The 15,266-nt window shown below is 38.3% G+C and overlaps 1 protein-coding gene across 1 annotated transcript in view; it reads right to left on the reverse strand.

Moving 5' to 3' along the window:
- Positions 1-565: 565 nt before the first annotated feature.
- The window catches only part of prkar1b (protein kinase, cAMP-dependent, regulatory, type I, beta), an 83,391-nt gene continuing 68,690 nt past the window's right edge, over positions 566-15,266 (reverse strand). The window contains exons 10-11 of the mRNA XM_052138386.1: positions 5,631-5,712; positions 566-4,548 (exon numbers count right to left, since the gene is read on the reverse strand). Coding sequence (XP_051994346.1) covers positions 4,376-4,548; positions 5,631-5,712 — 255 coding nt within the window. The 3' untranslated portion in view covers positions 566-4,375. The remainder of the gene's footprint in view (positions 4,549-5,630; positions 5,713-15,266) is intronic.

Raw genomic sequence — 15,266 nt, forward strand, 5'->3', positions numbered from 1 at the left:
TTAAAATTAACTAAATCTTCATTAAACAGTTTTCATTCATTTTCAAGATTCAAACCTTTAAAGAAGAATAAAAACTAAAGCGTCATTAGTAAAATTAAAAAGCTTCATAAATAAAAATATAACCAAGAAAATTCAAACTTTCAATGCATGCAAAATATATAAAAACTTTCAAAACATATTATTATTATTATTTTTAAACGCTTGATTTGCAGATCTGATTTCAAAAGGTCATTCATTTAGTCTGAAGCCTTTATATTAAACTGTATTTAAGAGAGTGTTTTTATGGGTTGAGTGAGGTCTTGAGTACATTCCCCACTTTATTTAGGGTTGTTAAGATCAGATTGAATGTGTCAAAGCGCAAAGCTCTAGAGTTCAATCTTCCTCTAACAATACAAGCTGATATCTGACTGGCAGTGCAAGTAAAGAAGGGAGAGAGAGAAGGAGAGGGAGAGAGACCTGGGCTGAACCAGAGTCAAACTGACAGGAAGAATGATAAGGTAAGATCAAAGGCAGATTTCAATAGACAAACAGATGCTGGAAACAGCTACAAGGCTTTTAATGGTGTTCAGAAGCTTTTCTTTATTGGTCTAAAGATTAGAATGACAGGATGTGTGTAAAGTTCAGTGTGTGTGTGTTAAAGTTTGTAAAACCTTGAAACAAAGCATGCACAATCTCCCAAATTCATTCAAATCTCCTCAAAGTCATTCATTTGAATAAATGTAACTGCAAAAACCCACCCTATTGCTAAATAACAAGAAACATACAATGGCTGTGTTTCCAAACATTGTTAGCTACCTCGACAGCGGTTTTGTGCATCATAGGCAAATTTCAAACATTTCAAATGTGCCAATGATGCCTAGAAATGCTGTTTAGGTAGGCAGCTTGCTAGCTATTTATCCATTTAATTACATTTTGGAAAGTATCCATTATAGTACCATCTAAAGTAAACGTGTCATGGCCTCTGCATGTACAGTAAGAGTGTGTGTATGAGCATTTGTGTTTAATACAATTCCAAAAACAAATAAACTTTTACAACACATCTTGAGCTTGAGCGAGATTCCCATAAAAGCCCCTTTCATATCCATTCTTTATTAAAACGTGTGTCTTAAAATGTAACAAACCCCCTTCCCATTAATTTCAGTGGTAGAAGCACAATGCCAGATAACTTTAAGGGTGATGGAACAGCCAAGATAAATTTAGCAAAAATTTATATTCAGTAAACGGGTGAATCTCACAAAAACATATCCGGGTCTTTTCTTCAACACTGAAGCATTTTTTGGGCGGCCGCAAGCAATTTTTCACACTCAAAATTAAAAGCTCACCATTTACACATACTGTGGAATAATTACAAAAAATTGGTCATAATTTTCAGAGAATCCCCAAAATAAATAATAAAAGAACCCAATTATTCATAAGTGATATTGTATGTACTCCAGGTAGGGAAGGAGGTATTGCCCCAAGTGAAGGAGTTCAAGTACCTCGGGGTCTTGTTCACGAGTAAGTGGACAATGGAGCGGGAGGTTGGCCGGAGTACTGGGTTGTCACGAAAAGAGAGCTGAGCCGGAAGGCAAAGCTCTTGATCTACCGGTCAATTTTTGTTCCTACCCTCACCTATGGTCATGAAGGCTGGGTCATGACCGAAAAAACTAGGTCACGAGCACAAGCGGCCGAAATGGGCTTCCTCAGAAGGGTGGCGGGCTTCTCCCTTAGAGATAGGGTGAGGAGCTCAGTCATCCGTGAGGAGCTCGGAGTAGAGCCGCTGCTCCTTTGCGTTGAAAGGAGTCAGTTGAGGTGGTTTGGGCATCTGGTAAGGATGCCCCCTGGCCGCCTCCCTAGGGAGGTGTTTCAGGCACGTCCAGCTGGGAGGAGGCCTCGGAGAAGACCCAGGATTAGGTGGAGAGATTACATCTCCAAACTGGCCTGGGAACACCTCGGGGTCCCCCAGTCAGAGCTGGTTAATGTGGCTCGGGATAGGGAAGTTTGGGGCCCCCTGCTGGAGCAGCTGCCCCCGCAACCCGACTTCGGATAAGCGGTTGAAGATGGATGGATGGATATTGTATGTGTTTATACTGAAAAACAAACTAGCCCTAACATTGTTAGCATTTAATTTTGGATCTCCCTCAAAATAGTCTTATTTTATTCCACTAGATGGCAGGAAGTACTAGACAAAAGAATTGTTCATCTATCACCTTCAAAATGGCTGAAATGTAGGTGGCGCTATAACACATTTTAGCCATTGCAGATATGTCCGTCCATAGACATTCAGTCTAATTATCAGTTCATGCACCACCCCCAATGTTTCATTGAAAATCTTGGCCTCTGAGTGGACTAGAAGCTCAATCTAGGTGTCAATAGAAAGCTGAGATCCTCCGCTTTGCAATGATGAACAACATTTTATCATTAATAATATATATTTCTGATGATTCGTTTAACATGCATTTTCAGCAGCACTGTATATTTAGTTCTGGACATCTAAGACATAACATAAGAATATTCACACAAGCAAGCTCACAGACAAGTAAACAAATGGCTCATGTCTTAGAGAAACTCCTATGGTAAAAGCAGATATTACGTTTTAGCTATTTGCGGCTTACATCAGCAGTTATCGGTGCATAAAAGAGACGTTTGTATTTGATGTCTTACAAACATCATATTTCACTTTGTAATTCTTATGAAAATCCTTTAAACTATGGTATTAGTGCAACACAATAAACTGTACAGCCACGTTCCTGAGATTGAGAGCTTTCATTTGATATATGATGTGTCCATTTAAATGCTATTTTAAAGACTTTTATATTAATATGAACATTTCAGCCACATTACCACTAGGTGGCGCTTATCTGCGAAGCAGATGTTTTAAGGCCTTGTTTTGTTATTTTATGTAACATAAAAGCAGCAGAGATGGTTATCTATGAAAAGTTCAGATTGTAAGCTTTCAACGATACCACATATGCCTGACTTATGTACACGGGGACTTTTTTTAACGATATAGCGTCCCCTTTTGGACCCGCCAGAGTTTAAGCGGTTAAGAAAATAAAGCGAATTTTTAGGACCATTGATGTTTTTTGTATTGTGACATTATTTCAAGGCAATTAACTACATTTTCCACCCACATTCTCATTATCGTAATGCGATTTGAGTTTTTCTATGCATTATCAATATTTTCAATGGTGATTCTTATTAATTCTCATTAGATTCATGGTAAAAAATTACTGTAATACAAAGATATATCTTAAAATCAGTATAAATTAAACAGTACAACAAATACTATCATGATTTATAAACACTTAACAATTTAAGAAATTAAGCCTCTGAGAGGGATAAAGGACGACCACGAGGTGGTGCGACGAGAGAGATCGTTTACGGTCAGCTGCCCGTCATGTGTATAATCACGACCCGGCCCCGCCCTCCCCCCGTCACATTAATATATAATTGTCATTTTTGCATTACGTTAATGACAAGGGGATGGGTAAATGTGCTTTACTGCCATGAAAATAATGTCACAATATAATTTTGTATTTAATTATTTTGATTTTGGGGTTAAATATAGTCCGGACATGTTCTTGCCAGGTTTTGTGGGATTCACCCACACATAGTTCGGCATCACAGTGTCAGAGCTCATGATCAAATCTGCAAACTGCCTGATACAGAATTACATATTAAATTGCACACACACACATCTAAAAGGCAAAAAGCTAAAAACACTCTCTCCGCTATGTAAACGTATACATATACATATACTTGTGCCATCTGTAATATCACCCTCTTTTTCAATCATTTGAATAGTCATATAAGCTGAACTTGAATGGCAAGTGTACAAAATGTATTTCTGGTCTGCATGCATTACATGTTATTGAACATATACACATGCCACATGATGATGGTTAAATATCAGTCTGTTTGGGCACATCATTTCCTCTCTTTATCTGTAGAAATAAAGCTCTGCGATAGCATAGATTAATTCAAAGTGCACATAAAAAGGAAATCGCAAGGATAAATAGCAGAAAGGTAGTCACTTGTGCTTCTTGCAAAAACTGAAAAAAATAAATTCTTGACTGCGTAAAAGCACTTCGATACTACTTGTATATTTCTAATAAAAATAGGGGGTCGCCTATGTTTAAAGCAACTCTTCTATAGTTAGGATAACAGTTTAAAGGGATAGTTCACCCAAAATGAAAATTCTGTCATCATTTTACTCATCCTCGTTTTAATCCAAACCCATGAGGGTGAATAAATGATCACAGAACGTTCAGTTTTGGGTGAACTATCCTTCTATGAAAAATGACGAATTACGTCATAATTTGTTTTATGCAACCAGGCACTCAAATCACCTGACGGAGGTCTTAAACCTCTCGACACACGTCAGATGGTCGAGTTAGACTGTAAGAGAAATGAAGCTGTTGTATCTCTGGATGTTCCTCTTGAGGATCTCAGAGCAGGGGCCGAGAACGCGCTCGAAACGGGGCCGGTCAAGTTTCACACACTTGAGCGGACCTCGAGCCACAACCGTAGCCGCACGAGGTCTGTTCAGCAACAGGGCTATCTCACCTACGAAGAGAAAGCACACTTCAGGTTAGATTACTGACTTAACAGAATGATTACTGTCTTGATTTAAAGGTAGTATGTAAGTATATATCTTTTTTATGTCAGAATACATTCTACTATACCAGTTTATTGTTCACTGACAACTATAAGTAAGCCATTTGTGGGTTTACCTGCCCCATATGTATAAACACTGAGCCTCGCAGGCACTATCAAAACATGGATTTCATTGCTTTTTGTCCAGTGTGTATTTGTTATAGTGGTCTTGTTTATTACAAGGTTAAATGTTTCTCACCTTTTATTTAGTATGGCCTATTTGTTCATAGGGAATCAGTGCCATGATGAGTTTAATGGGGGTTGGCAAAGGTTATTAGAAAACATACTTTATTTTTGTAATTCCGTTTGGTGCCACTAGTAGTGCAGAAATGACATCACGTACTTTACGCAAGAATGCGTAAGTGAGTGCTTAGCCAATGCATTTATATGCTTAGCCAGTTGAACATATATAATGTGTTTTCTTGCGCTACTGTGGCGGTAACAAAACTCAGTTCTCAAGGAGGCGATAAAGTTACCTTTAAAAATCTGTGCTATTAAACTAGAAGTTCTAATATTCAGCTAAATTGCTTTTAATATACTGACTTTCAATTAATTGCACAGCTAAATGCTCTTCGAACTGTTGCTTTGCCATGACAGTAAGAGAAAACTCACCGTAGAAGTGGACAGCTCACACTAACGTCCGCTATAGCGCCCCTTGTGGCAATGTTGAGAATGCAATGCGTACTTGTGCTGTGTTATGAGTTCTGGTCTGACAAATCTTTGGAATGCAACAACGCACAAAATTGAGCTTGCATAGCTAGAAGCGTCTGCTTTCACATTCTTGCGTATAGTATGTTTCGTATTGTGCCTGTGGTGCAGCAGTCTAAACCGCAGTGACGGTAAACAGGCACACAGATCTACATTCTGCATGCCCTGAATATGACGACCTGCCACCTGTTAGGAAAGCTACTCTTCCTGTCTGGCACACACACTTCTTTTCTGTTATTCATTCTGACATGACACTGCAGCAGTGCGATCCTTCACATGCTCACCAAAGTAATCCGACGGCCCCAGACGGCCCACTTCAACATATTCCTCATTATCAGAGCGACGTTGCAGGACAGACGCTGTACCCTGGGAAAACAGAGAGACAGAAGGTGAGAGGCAGGATTAAAGTTCACCCAAAAATTACAATCTTATCATTACCCTGGTGAAGAAAAAAAAATATCTTAAACCACGCCTAAAATGGTTTTATAGTCTTAGCTGGTTTAAACTGGTCTCCCAGTCTGGCCAAGCTGGTAATCAGCTGGTTTAACTGCCCGGCCATTGTTTTCTCAGGCTGACCAGCTACAAAAGTGCCCAAAACCTCTCTAAAATCAGTCAAAAGACCAGCCGAGACCAGCAAACCAGCTTGGGCACCCGACCCGGAAAATATCGAGAGATAGTTACGCAGAAGTTTCTTATCTAATCTAAAATTAAAAAATGTATGCAGATAACATTTTTGATTACTAAAATTTCTAATCTTTAATATCAAAGAATGACAGTTGAAGGTTGCCATGTTCGTCAAGCTCAATAAAGGACATAAAAAAGAAATGTATGAATAAACGTAACGTTAAAAGAAGTCCATATGACTTTTGAAAGTTTTGGTTAAGCAATTGGCCGAAATAAAACGAGTTATTCACTGTGATAATATTCTCATCGGCATTTGCATTCAAAAATGGCACGTCAGTGTCAATGACACCAATACGGCATTGGTTCTAGCGTTTACGTGACTTGACAGACATGGTCATTATGAGCTGATGTTGTATGGAAACAGCTGTGAAAATATTCACAAAAAATGTCTACTTTTGTTTTCCACTGTAAAAATAATATAGCATGTGTGTTTGCAAAGACAAAAGAGTGAGTAAATAATGACAGATTTTTTATTTTGGGGGAACTCTTCCTTTAACGGTCCAACGAAACAGTCCAATACAAAAGGAAGGAGAAGAGGAAAGAGAAACACATAGCTCACGGTGTCGACAGAGTTTAAGACACGTCAGAAGGATTATTTTCAGAGAGATTCTTTGCTTTATACGCCTGCAGGTGTACAGGATTTAGGCAACTCCTCATGCTGCTTCAAGGACTTACAAAACACACACACACACACACACACACACACATATGTAGACACAAGTACACACACAAACACACTGTGACAGAATGACAGGCACACATACATACAAAGCCACGTACACCTGGGCCTGTCAGTGTTGAGATTTTTCAACATTTATCGAGTTCCACTGTATGCAGCGCCCCACATGGCAATACAACAACTCAAACACTTTGAGAAAGAAAAATAAGCACATGCACACAACGTTTCATCACATTTGTCACATCAAGGACAAATATGCTAGCACTAACCACAATACAACAGAAGGATGAGGAGGACAGAGGGGGTCAGGGCTTCTCTATTCAGTCGCTTTGCGGAAGATAAAAACAAGCACCAATAGGCGTTAATCAGTACAAACTAAAAACACCAGTGCACAATGAAAAATACGTCAAACAATAATTAGAACAATATAAGCTCCCAAAGCATGAAATATATTGAAGACAAGAAAACCCAACACACAATTGGATCAAGATCTGCTGTTTGTAAAAAAACTGGTTTGTAATCTTAATTTGAGTATGTAATGAAATAAAAAAATATAAAGCTTCACATTTACTTAAAAATGCAGGATGCTTATTCAATAGCAACAGGGTTTGGAAGAAGAATCTCCACTGTGAGTAAACCAGCTTCTCATGAGAATATGTGGGGGTTGGTAGCAGGTCAAAAGGTCATTTGAGTACTCTTTTGCTGGGTCATTTAGTGCTTTGAATGCCAACACCAACAATTTGTCCTCTATGCGTTATTTTACTGGTAACTATTAAGAAATTATAAACAAGATAGGTGTAATACAGTAAAACAATTTAGATCAAGATATCATAGCATTAACTTTGAAGCTTATTGACGCAAAAAAGTCAAAAGTTGCACACAAATCTTTGATAATATGAGGTCAAGAAACTTGTCTTATGGCCTACTTATATTAACATCATATCTGAGTTTAGTGAGTACAAGACATTCACTTTATAATGCCATTACACAGTCCACCATCCTGCTAAATTCCGCCCAAATTGGAATGACTAAAGGTCCAATTTTGACTCAATGTCTCTCCATAGCAGTGGAAATCAATATAATGCTTATAAACTATAGGGGCTTTTCCACTGCACGGTACAACTCGACTCAACACGACTCTGCTCGCTTTTTGGGTGTTTTCCACTATGGATGGTACCTGGTACTTTTTTTAGTACCACCTCGGTCGAGGTTCCAAGCGAGCTGATACTAAACCTGACGTCAAAATCTTGCAGAACGCTGATTGGTCAGAGAGAATCGTCACTACCGGCATCACTGGATTTCCGACACGTGACATCAATGTTTTATAGATAGCAACAGCGATAACAGTATCATTTATTCATGCGACTTTCGAATTGTGAAAAAAGAAATGGATGTGCGCAAAACCACGCCGTGGTCAATAAAGGAGGTGCAGATGGCCCACTCGTTAGCCATGAAAGTCTCTCAGGAAGTGTCTCAGCTGTTGGCCGCACACGGCTAGCACCGGACCTCCCAACAGTGTTGGGACTTAAAACAGAGACTTAAAGTGACTTAAAAGAACCATCAAGGAAAAGTGGAAGTGGTTCGACCAAATGGACGCTATCTAAACCGGCAAGCAATGGCAGGGAGAGTGCCCTGGACTCAGCCATGATGGAGGATGGTACGTTTTGTTACATTAACTCTATACTCCACTTGAAAGCTTCACATTATTTAGTTGACCAGCTACTGGAAAGCTTCTAAAACAACCAGGCCAATTTAACTGTTAAACTTGTGTAAAATCACCATGCAACATCTGCTTTATGCAGCACAATGAGCTAGTAGCTAACAGCTAGCGGTCATGTTATTGTTTTGGTCAGTTTGTGTCATGTTTAAGATGATGTCACAGCAGTAGAGGCGGTGCAACTATGACGATCAGCCTATAATCCCACCCACGTTGAGGTGGCACTAAACTGCAGTGGAAATGCAAGCTCAGAAAAGTAAAGTGAGTAGAGTTGAGGCGAGTCGAACCGTAACTTGGAGTGGAAACTTGCCATAAGTTACATGGGGAGGGAGAAGGGACCTAAAACAGAGCCATGATACTAGGGATACTAGACCTGACCTGTTTTTTCCCAAAGGAGTTGTTGTTGGCACACATGAAGTGTTCAGGCCAAAACATACTATTTGCAAGTATGTGAACACAAATTCGAACTTACTTGCTCAGCAATATTCTCTTCAAACTGTTGGTCTGCCATGACAGTAGTTTACATGAAAGCGAAAACTCAACGTAGAAGTGGACAGTTCACATTAAGTGCCCCTTGTGGCAACGGTGAGAATGCAAAGTGTAGTTGCCTTGAGTTAAGAATTGCAGTCTGACACATTTCAGAACGCAACACTTGCGTTTGTGTTCACGTATTGCGTAGAGTATGTTTCGCCCTTAGCAGACACTGACATGATTTGAACTAGTGCTAATCCACTGTTGTTGAGTACTGATACAGCACTTGTCAAGTGGTCACTAACATATCCCTGTTCACTGCCCATGGCTATATCTCACTTGTAGTACTACTGGATCTCTTTGGAGCTTTCAACACACAGATGACCCCATTGACCTCAACATCCTGGTAGGAAGACTTGAAAATCACAGGTCAAGTACGGCGTCCATCAAAGGTGTGCGTAGGGTTTTTAATTGTATTTTTGTAAACACAATGTTAACCTAACCTGCTACACTGATTAGACACAACTACGCATATCTACCAGACCACTGGAAACCAGAGACTTATCCAAGATTTATTTTGAGGCTTTTGACGTACATATCAGTAATAGAGCACAACAGTCTGGTTCCAGAAGTGCATATCACATTAATTTTCTTCATAAAGGATTGATTAATAAGATAAATTATAAACCTACAAAGATAGACCTACAGTGAGCTCCAATGTTGTTAATCAATGGTATAGTATATGCTTTTGTTAAAGCCATCAGTCCATGTTATTTCAACCTCATTTTTAAAAAGTCATGTTTACTATCGGAATACCTGGTGAAGAACTACACTACTCGTGATCCAGATGGAAAACGATCATCCAAGCAGAGAATCGCAGCAAACAAACTGCAAATGTCTTTTTCAGATTTTCAAATACTTTTTTGCTTTAAATCAAAGTTTTTCACACTATGATTTACCTTTGAGCTGGTTGGCATGGTTCATGTCTTAGAACTCTTTTATGAAGGATTTTAGGAAATCGCTATGGAAAAAATTGACAGGAAAGATACTTCTGGAACCAAGACGTCTGAAAAGGTGGGCAGACACTGTTATGTAAAACTGCTTACTTTCATCAGCCAAATATAACTACAGAGAAGTTAACACCTGCATTGATCACCTCTAGACTGGACTACTGTAATGCTTTGCTACTTTTCTCATTATGTCATATAATTCAGTATAATACAGAAACCTGTGGGAGGAAATTCTCATAAGGGTAAGAACATTTGAGATACTGGCTGCCTATAATAATAATCCATCCATCTCCATCTTCAACCACTTATCCGAAGTCGGGTCGCGGGGGCAGCTGCTCCAGCAGCAATAATGCCTATAAACCTCATGTTTATAGGCATTATTGGCTGCCTATATTAATAATATTATTGCTAAATTATTATTGTTATAAACTAAAATGCCTACAAAAATAAACAAGACTATTGCTCACTCTCAGATTTGAACAACCCCTAACCCGAAGTATTAAACTATGGTGCGTAACACCTCAAATCATTCGGTTTGTTGAGGAGAAGTGTGCAGTTACTTTCTAAACAATGGGACTATTTTAAAATAAGAAATAAAATAATACTAATTGAGGGAGGCACCAGAGCTCGATCTAGGCAACAGAACATTTTTTTAATTTGGCCAGTAAGCAATAACCTAGCAACCACCCAGAACAACCCAGCAACCACATAGCGGCAGGCTAAACACACCCCAAACACATAAACAACCCAAAGCACCCTAGTATCGTAGAAGTTACTTTTGCATGTGCAAGCACCACTCATGTTTTCCTATGAACATTTTTAAATCTGATATAGACTATGCTGTCACAAACACAGCTCTGTTATCCTAGCTGTTAGACTACCTGAAAGACCTCCTGATTCCCGACTGCCTTTTGTGCCTCCCTCAAACGCAGGATGCTGCTTCTTATCACTTCTGAGCACTGTGAGAACATCTGCTAAAGGAAGAGCATTATGTTACAAAGCTCCACAGCTGTGCAATTGCCTTCCTGCCAATATGAAGAATCAGACATGCTGCCAATTTTTAAGTGTACAATAAAAAACATTCCTGTTCAGTCAAGCATATAGCTAAGGTAACTCATGCATACAGGCCACCATTATTGCCAGAGGTCACCAAGCTGAATTGGGCACCTGAGAAACAGAGAGTTTTGGTTAACTGAGATGCCGGAGTAGTTCGATTGCCTTTACCTCATGTTTACTCAAGTCTATTGATGGTGTTTGGGAGGGTTGCGCTCCACCTCAAAGTCTTTTTAAGGCTAGGTGTCTCAAAGGTCAGCTGGAGTTCACTGGTTGATCTGGTTGAGTAGCATGCTATCTAATTAACCTTGATACATTAAATACTAATTTGTCCTCCTGTCCATCTGTCCTCACTTGTTTTTGCATTGATGTGTGTGTGTGTGTGTGTGTGTGTGTGTGTGTGTGTGTGTGTGTGTGTGTGTGTGTGTGTGTGTGTTAGGCATACATATATTTGTACCCTTTCATGGGTTGGTGTCACTAGAACCTTTAATTTCTTCTCATGCTATTTCTATCTCTCTCATACCATACATACAATTTTCTATCTCACACTCAAATTGTTGATTAGCCAACTAGGGTATTCTGTGTAGTTGCTAAGTGGTTGTTAATGTGTTGGTATGCGGTTGGGAGGGTGTTTTGGGTAGTTGATAGGTGGTTGCTTACTTCTCAAGTTAAAAGAGCCCATCTTTAAGTCTCTATGATATTCTGATCCCTAGATATGACTTGGATCTCTCTTTTAATAAAAGTCCATGGGATTTACACTAACTAAGCACTTTATTAGGAACACTATGGTCCTAATACATTATTAGGACCATAGTGCATAATAATGGTCCATACATAACCGACGTGGCCTTCTGCTGTTGTAGCCCATCCGCCTCAAGGTTTGACATGTTGTGCATTCTGAGATGCTATTCTGCTCACTATAATTGTACAGAGTGGTTATCTGAGATACTGTCGCCTTTCTGTCAGCTCGAACCAATCTTGTAATTCTCCGTTGATCTCTCTCATCGTCAGGGCATTTCTTTCCGCAGAACTGCCGCTCACTGGATGTTTTTTGTTTTTGGCACCATTCTGAGTAAACTCTAGACTGTTGTGTGTGACAATCCCAGGAGAAAAACAAAAACAAACCAAAGTTTAATACTTAACGTTTGGGGTTTGTTCAAATCCCTAACCCTTAGTTTGAGCAATTGCATATTCATATAGTTATGATGAGGTAAACCATTCTAGCATACTTTCTCAGTGCTTCCTTCATTATACGGTGTAAAATGTATTTATTTCTCTGTAAAGCATTAAACTGGCTTGTAACTCCACAAAGTCAATCTGGAAAGTTCTCAAAACAGCAGCACAGTGTTTTTAATAAAGACATTTACTGTGGAAAAAAACCTAACCCTATGAGAAAATGTGGAAACAAGTCAGAACATTGCATTTTTAATATGCCAAAGATGCCTTTCATCTCATTCCGATTTGAATGTGCATTGACTGCCTATAATTATGTGGTACATAATTTTTCTTGAAAATAGGCTTTTAAGCTAAGTTTTAAGCTTTTAATGTTTTGGTGTTACTCTGGAGGATCAGCGATTTGGTATGTGCAGGATATTGGCTTCGGACATGATCTTCAAGGGTATGAAATCATGGGGATGCCCCGAAGCTGTTGTTTTTACATTCATACCAAATTAGAAGTCTCCCAATGGGCAACAAATTGTTTCAGCCTCTGTGGGAAAACCTGTATAACACACATTTCATAAAAAATTATTAAATAAATAACAAATTACATGCTTAACAAATATAAAAATTAAACCAAAGAGACTGGAATATCAATAAATAGAATAAGATCTGAACATATCAGAACTGAACAAATACAATAGAATAAAATGGAACAATGTAGAACAGAATATAGACAAGAAAAGAATAGTACCGAACAAATGGTATAGGATGAGTAGTATAGAGAATAATAGAAATATAGACAAGAATATAATATAACTGAACAAATAAAACAGCACAGGACAAAAATAGACACAAACATAGTAAAGTGAACACATAGAATAGAATTGAGTAGTATAGAGTATAATAGAAAAATAGACAAGAATAGAATAGAGCTGAACAAATAAAACAGCACAGAACAAAAATAGACACATAGTAAAGTGAACAAATAAAATAGAATTGAATAGTATAGAGTATAATAGATAAATAGACAAATATATAATAGAACTGAACAAATAAAACAGCACAGAACAAAAATAGACAAACATAGTAAAGTGAACAAATAGAATAGAATTGAATAGTATAGAGTATAATAGGAAAATAGACAAGAATAGAATAGAACTGAACACATAGTATAGAAAAGTGGAAATGAACAAATAGAATTTAACAAATATTGATAATTGAATAAAATATAACAAATAGAATAGAACAGAACAGAAAAATAGACAATAATAGAATAGATCTGAACTGCATTTAGGACAGAATAAAAGTGAACAAATAGAATAGAATAGAACTGAACTGCATTTAGGACAGAACAAAAGTGAACAAATAGAAAAGAATAAATAGAACAGGCGTGAAGAAATATTTAGAATAATATAGAACAAACAGTTCATTATAAAACTGAACAAACTGAATGGAACAGAAAAACAGACAGGTATAGAATAGAACTGAACAAATAGAATAGAATAGAATAGAATAGAATGGGGAGGAAGCACAAACACTCAAAATGCAAATAATTTGCCAAGTCGCAGCAGATGTATGGCATAGTAGTGCAGTACAGCTGTCTTGGTAACATACCATATCATGAATCATCATATTAACCATGGCACAAATAAAGAAGGATAGTTATCTATTGTGAAATCAGTTATTGTGTGACAGTTGCTTTGTGACACAATCTAACCAGCAACAAATGTGCCAAATAGATGAGAGATGGAATGTGCTAACCTGTGAGAGTACACATATACTGTAGAGAGCAATAGTACTGTTTCTTTGTTTCTATTGTAAGATCGGTGCAAATTGCCAGAATGCATAATAAAGTTTTTGTAAGGCAACGACTGAAATTGTGTTGGTTAAGTTATAGGCTTTAGTCTTAAATACTGAAAGTACATTCACTTTGCTTCAGCTAAAATTATGCAATACAGTACTTGTTTATCATAGTCAAGCATCAATAACTAGATTATTTTAAGAACATGTGAGTGGTGTTTGCATGTGTAAAATGCGCCTCCATAATGCTTTATAGGTGAATGATTTATAGGAATATTTATATAACATGATACATAAATGCAAACATGTCAGTTTCATCAGGGCAGTAAAAATCAAGCTCTATCTCAATATATGCCTTCTTAGCAGCCTGTTTATTGTGTAATTAGAATTGTGTGTGTGTGTGTGTGTGTGTGTGTGTGAGCGTATATTTATCACTTTGTGGGGACCAAATGTCCCCATAAAGATAGTAAAACCCGAAATTTTTGACCTTGTGGGGACATTTTGTCGGTCCCCATGAGGAAAACAGCTTATAAATCATACTAAATTATGTTTTTTGAAAATGTAAAAATGCAGAAAGTTTTCTGTGAGGGTTAGGTTTAGGGGTAGGGTTAGGTTTAGGGGATAGAATATAAAGTTTGTACAGTATAAAAACCATTATGTCTACGGAAAGTCCCCATAAAACATGGAAACACAACATGTGTGTGTGTGTGTGTGTGTGTGTGTGTGTGTGTGTGTGTGTGTGTGTGTGTGTGTGTGTGTGTGTGTGTGTGTGTGTACATGTTTATACTACATTGTGGGGACCAAGTAAAACCTGAGATCACCTACCTTTTGGGACCCAGCCAGCGGTCCCCACGAGGGAAATGGCTTACATTTTGAAAATGTAAAAATGCTAAAAAGTTTCTGTGAGGGTTAGGTTTATTGGTAGATTTAGGGTTAGGGGATATACATTATCATTAGATCTGTATAAAATCCATAACATGCATGGAAGTCTACGGAAAGTCCCCACAATAATAATAATAATAACTAAGTTTGTGCATGTTTGTGTGTGTGGAACAATGCAAAGTGGCCCAAACCATCCAAAGTGAATAAAAAAAGAGAGCTACACGGACAGTATCTGTTAAGACAAACAACTATGAGATGTGACTTAGACAATGACACACAGCTCCCCTGGAACAGGCAGTGTTTCTTCCCAAGCCTCTGTGTGTCACTGTGCGTGTCAAACCTTCTCTGGTTCCCTCGCTCGGCTCTGGAGCCTGGGCCTGACCCTGTGTGAAAGTCTGTAGCTAACATTCCAGCACTGAACCGCTGGCCACCCTGCTCTGGGAATCAGGCAGAGAAAGAGGAA

The sequence above is a fragment of the Xyrauchen texanus genome, chromosome 12 (assembly GCF_025860055.1).
Source record: "Xyrauchen texanus isolate HMW12.3.18 chromosome 12, RBS_HiC_50CHRs, whole genome shotgun sequence".
Lineage (NCBI taxonomy): Eukaryota > Metazoa > Chordata > Actinopteri > Cypriniformes > Catostomidae > Xyrauchen > Xyrauchen texanus.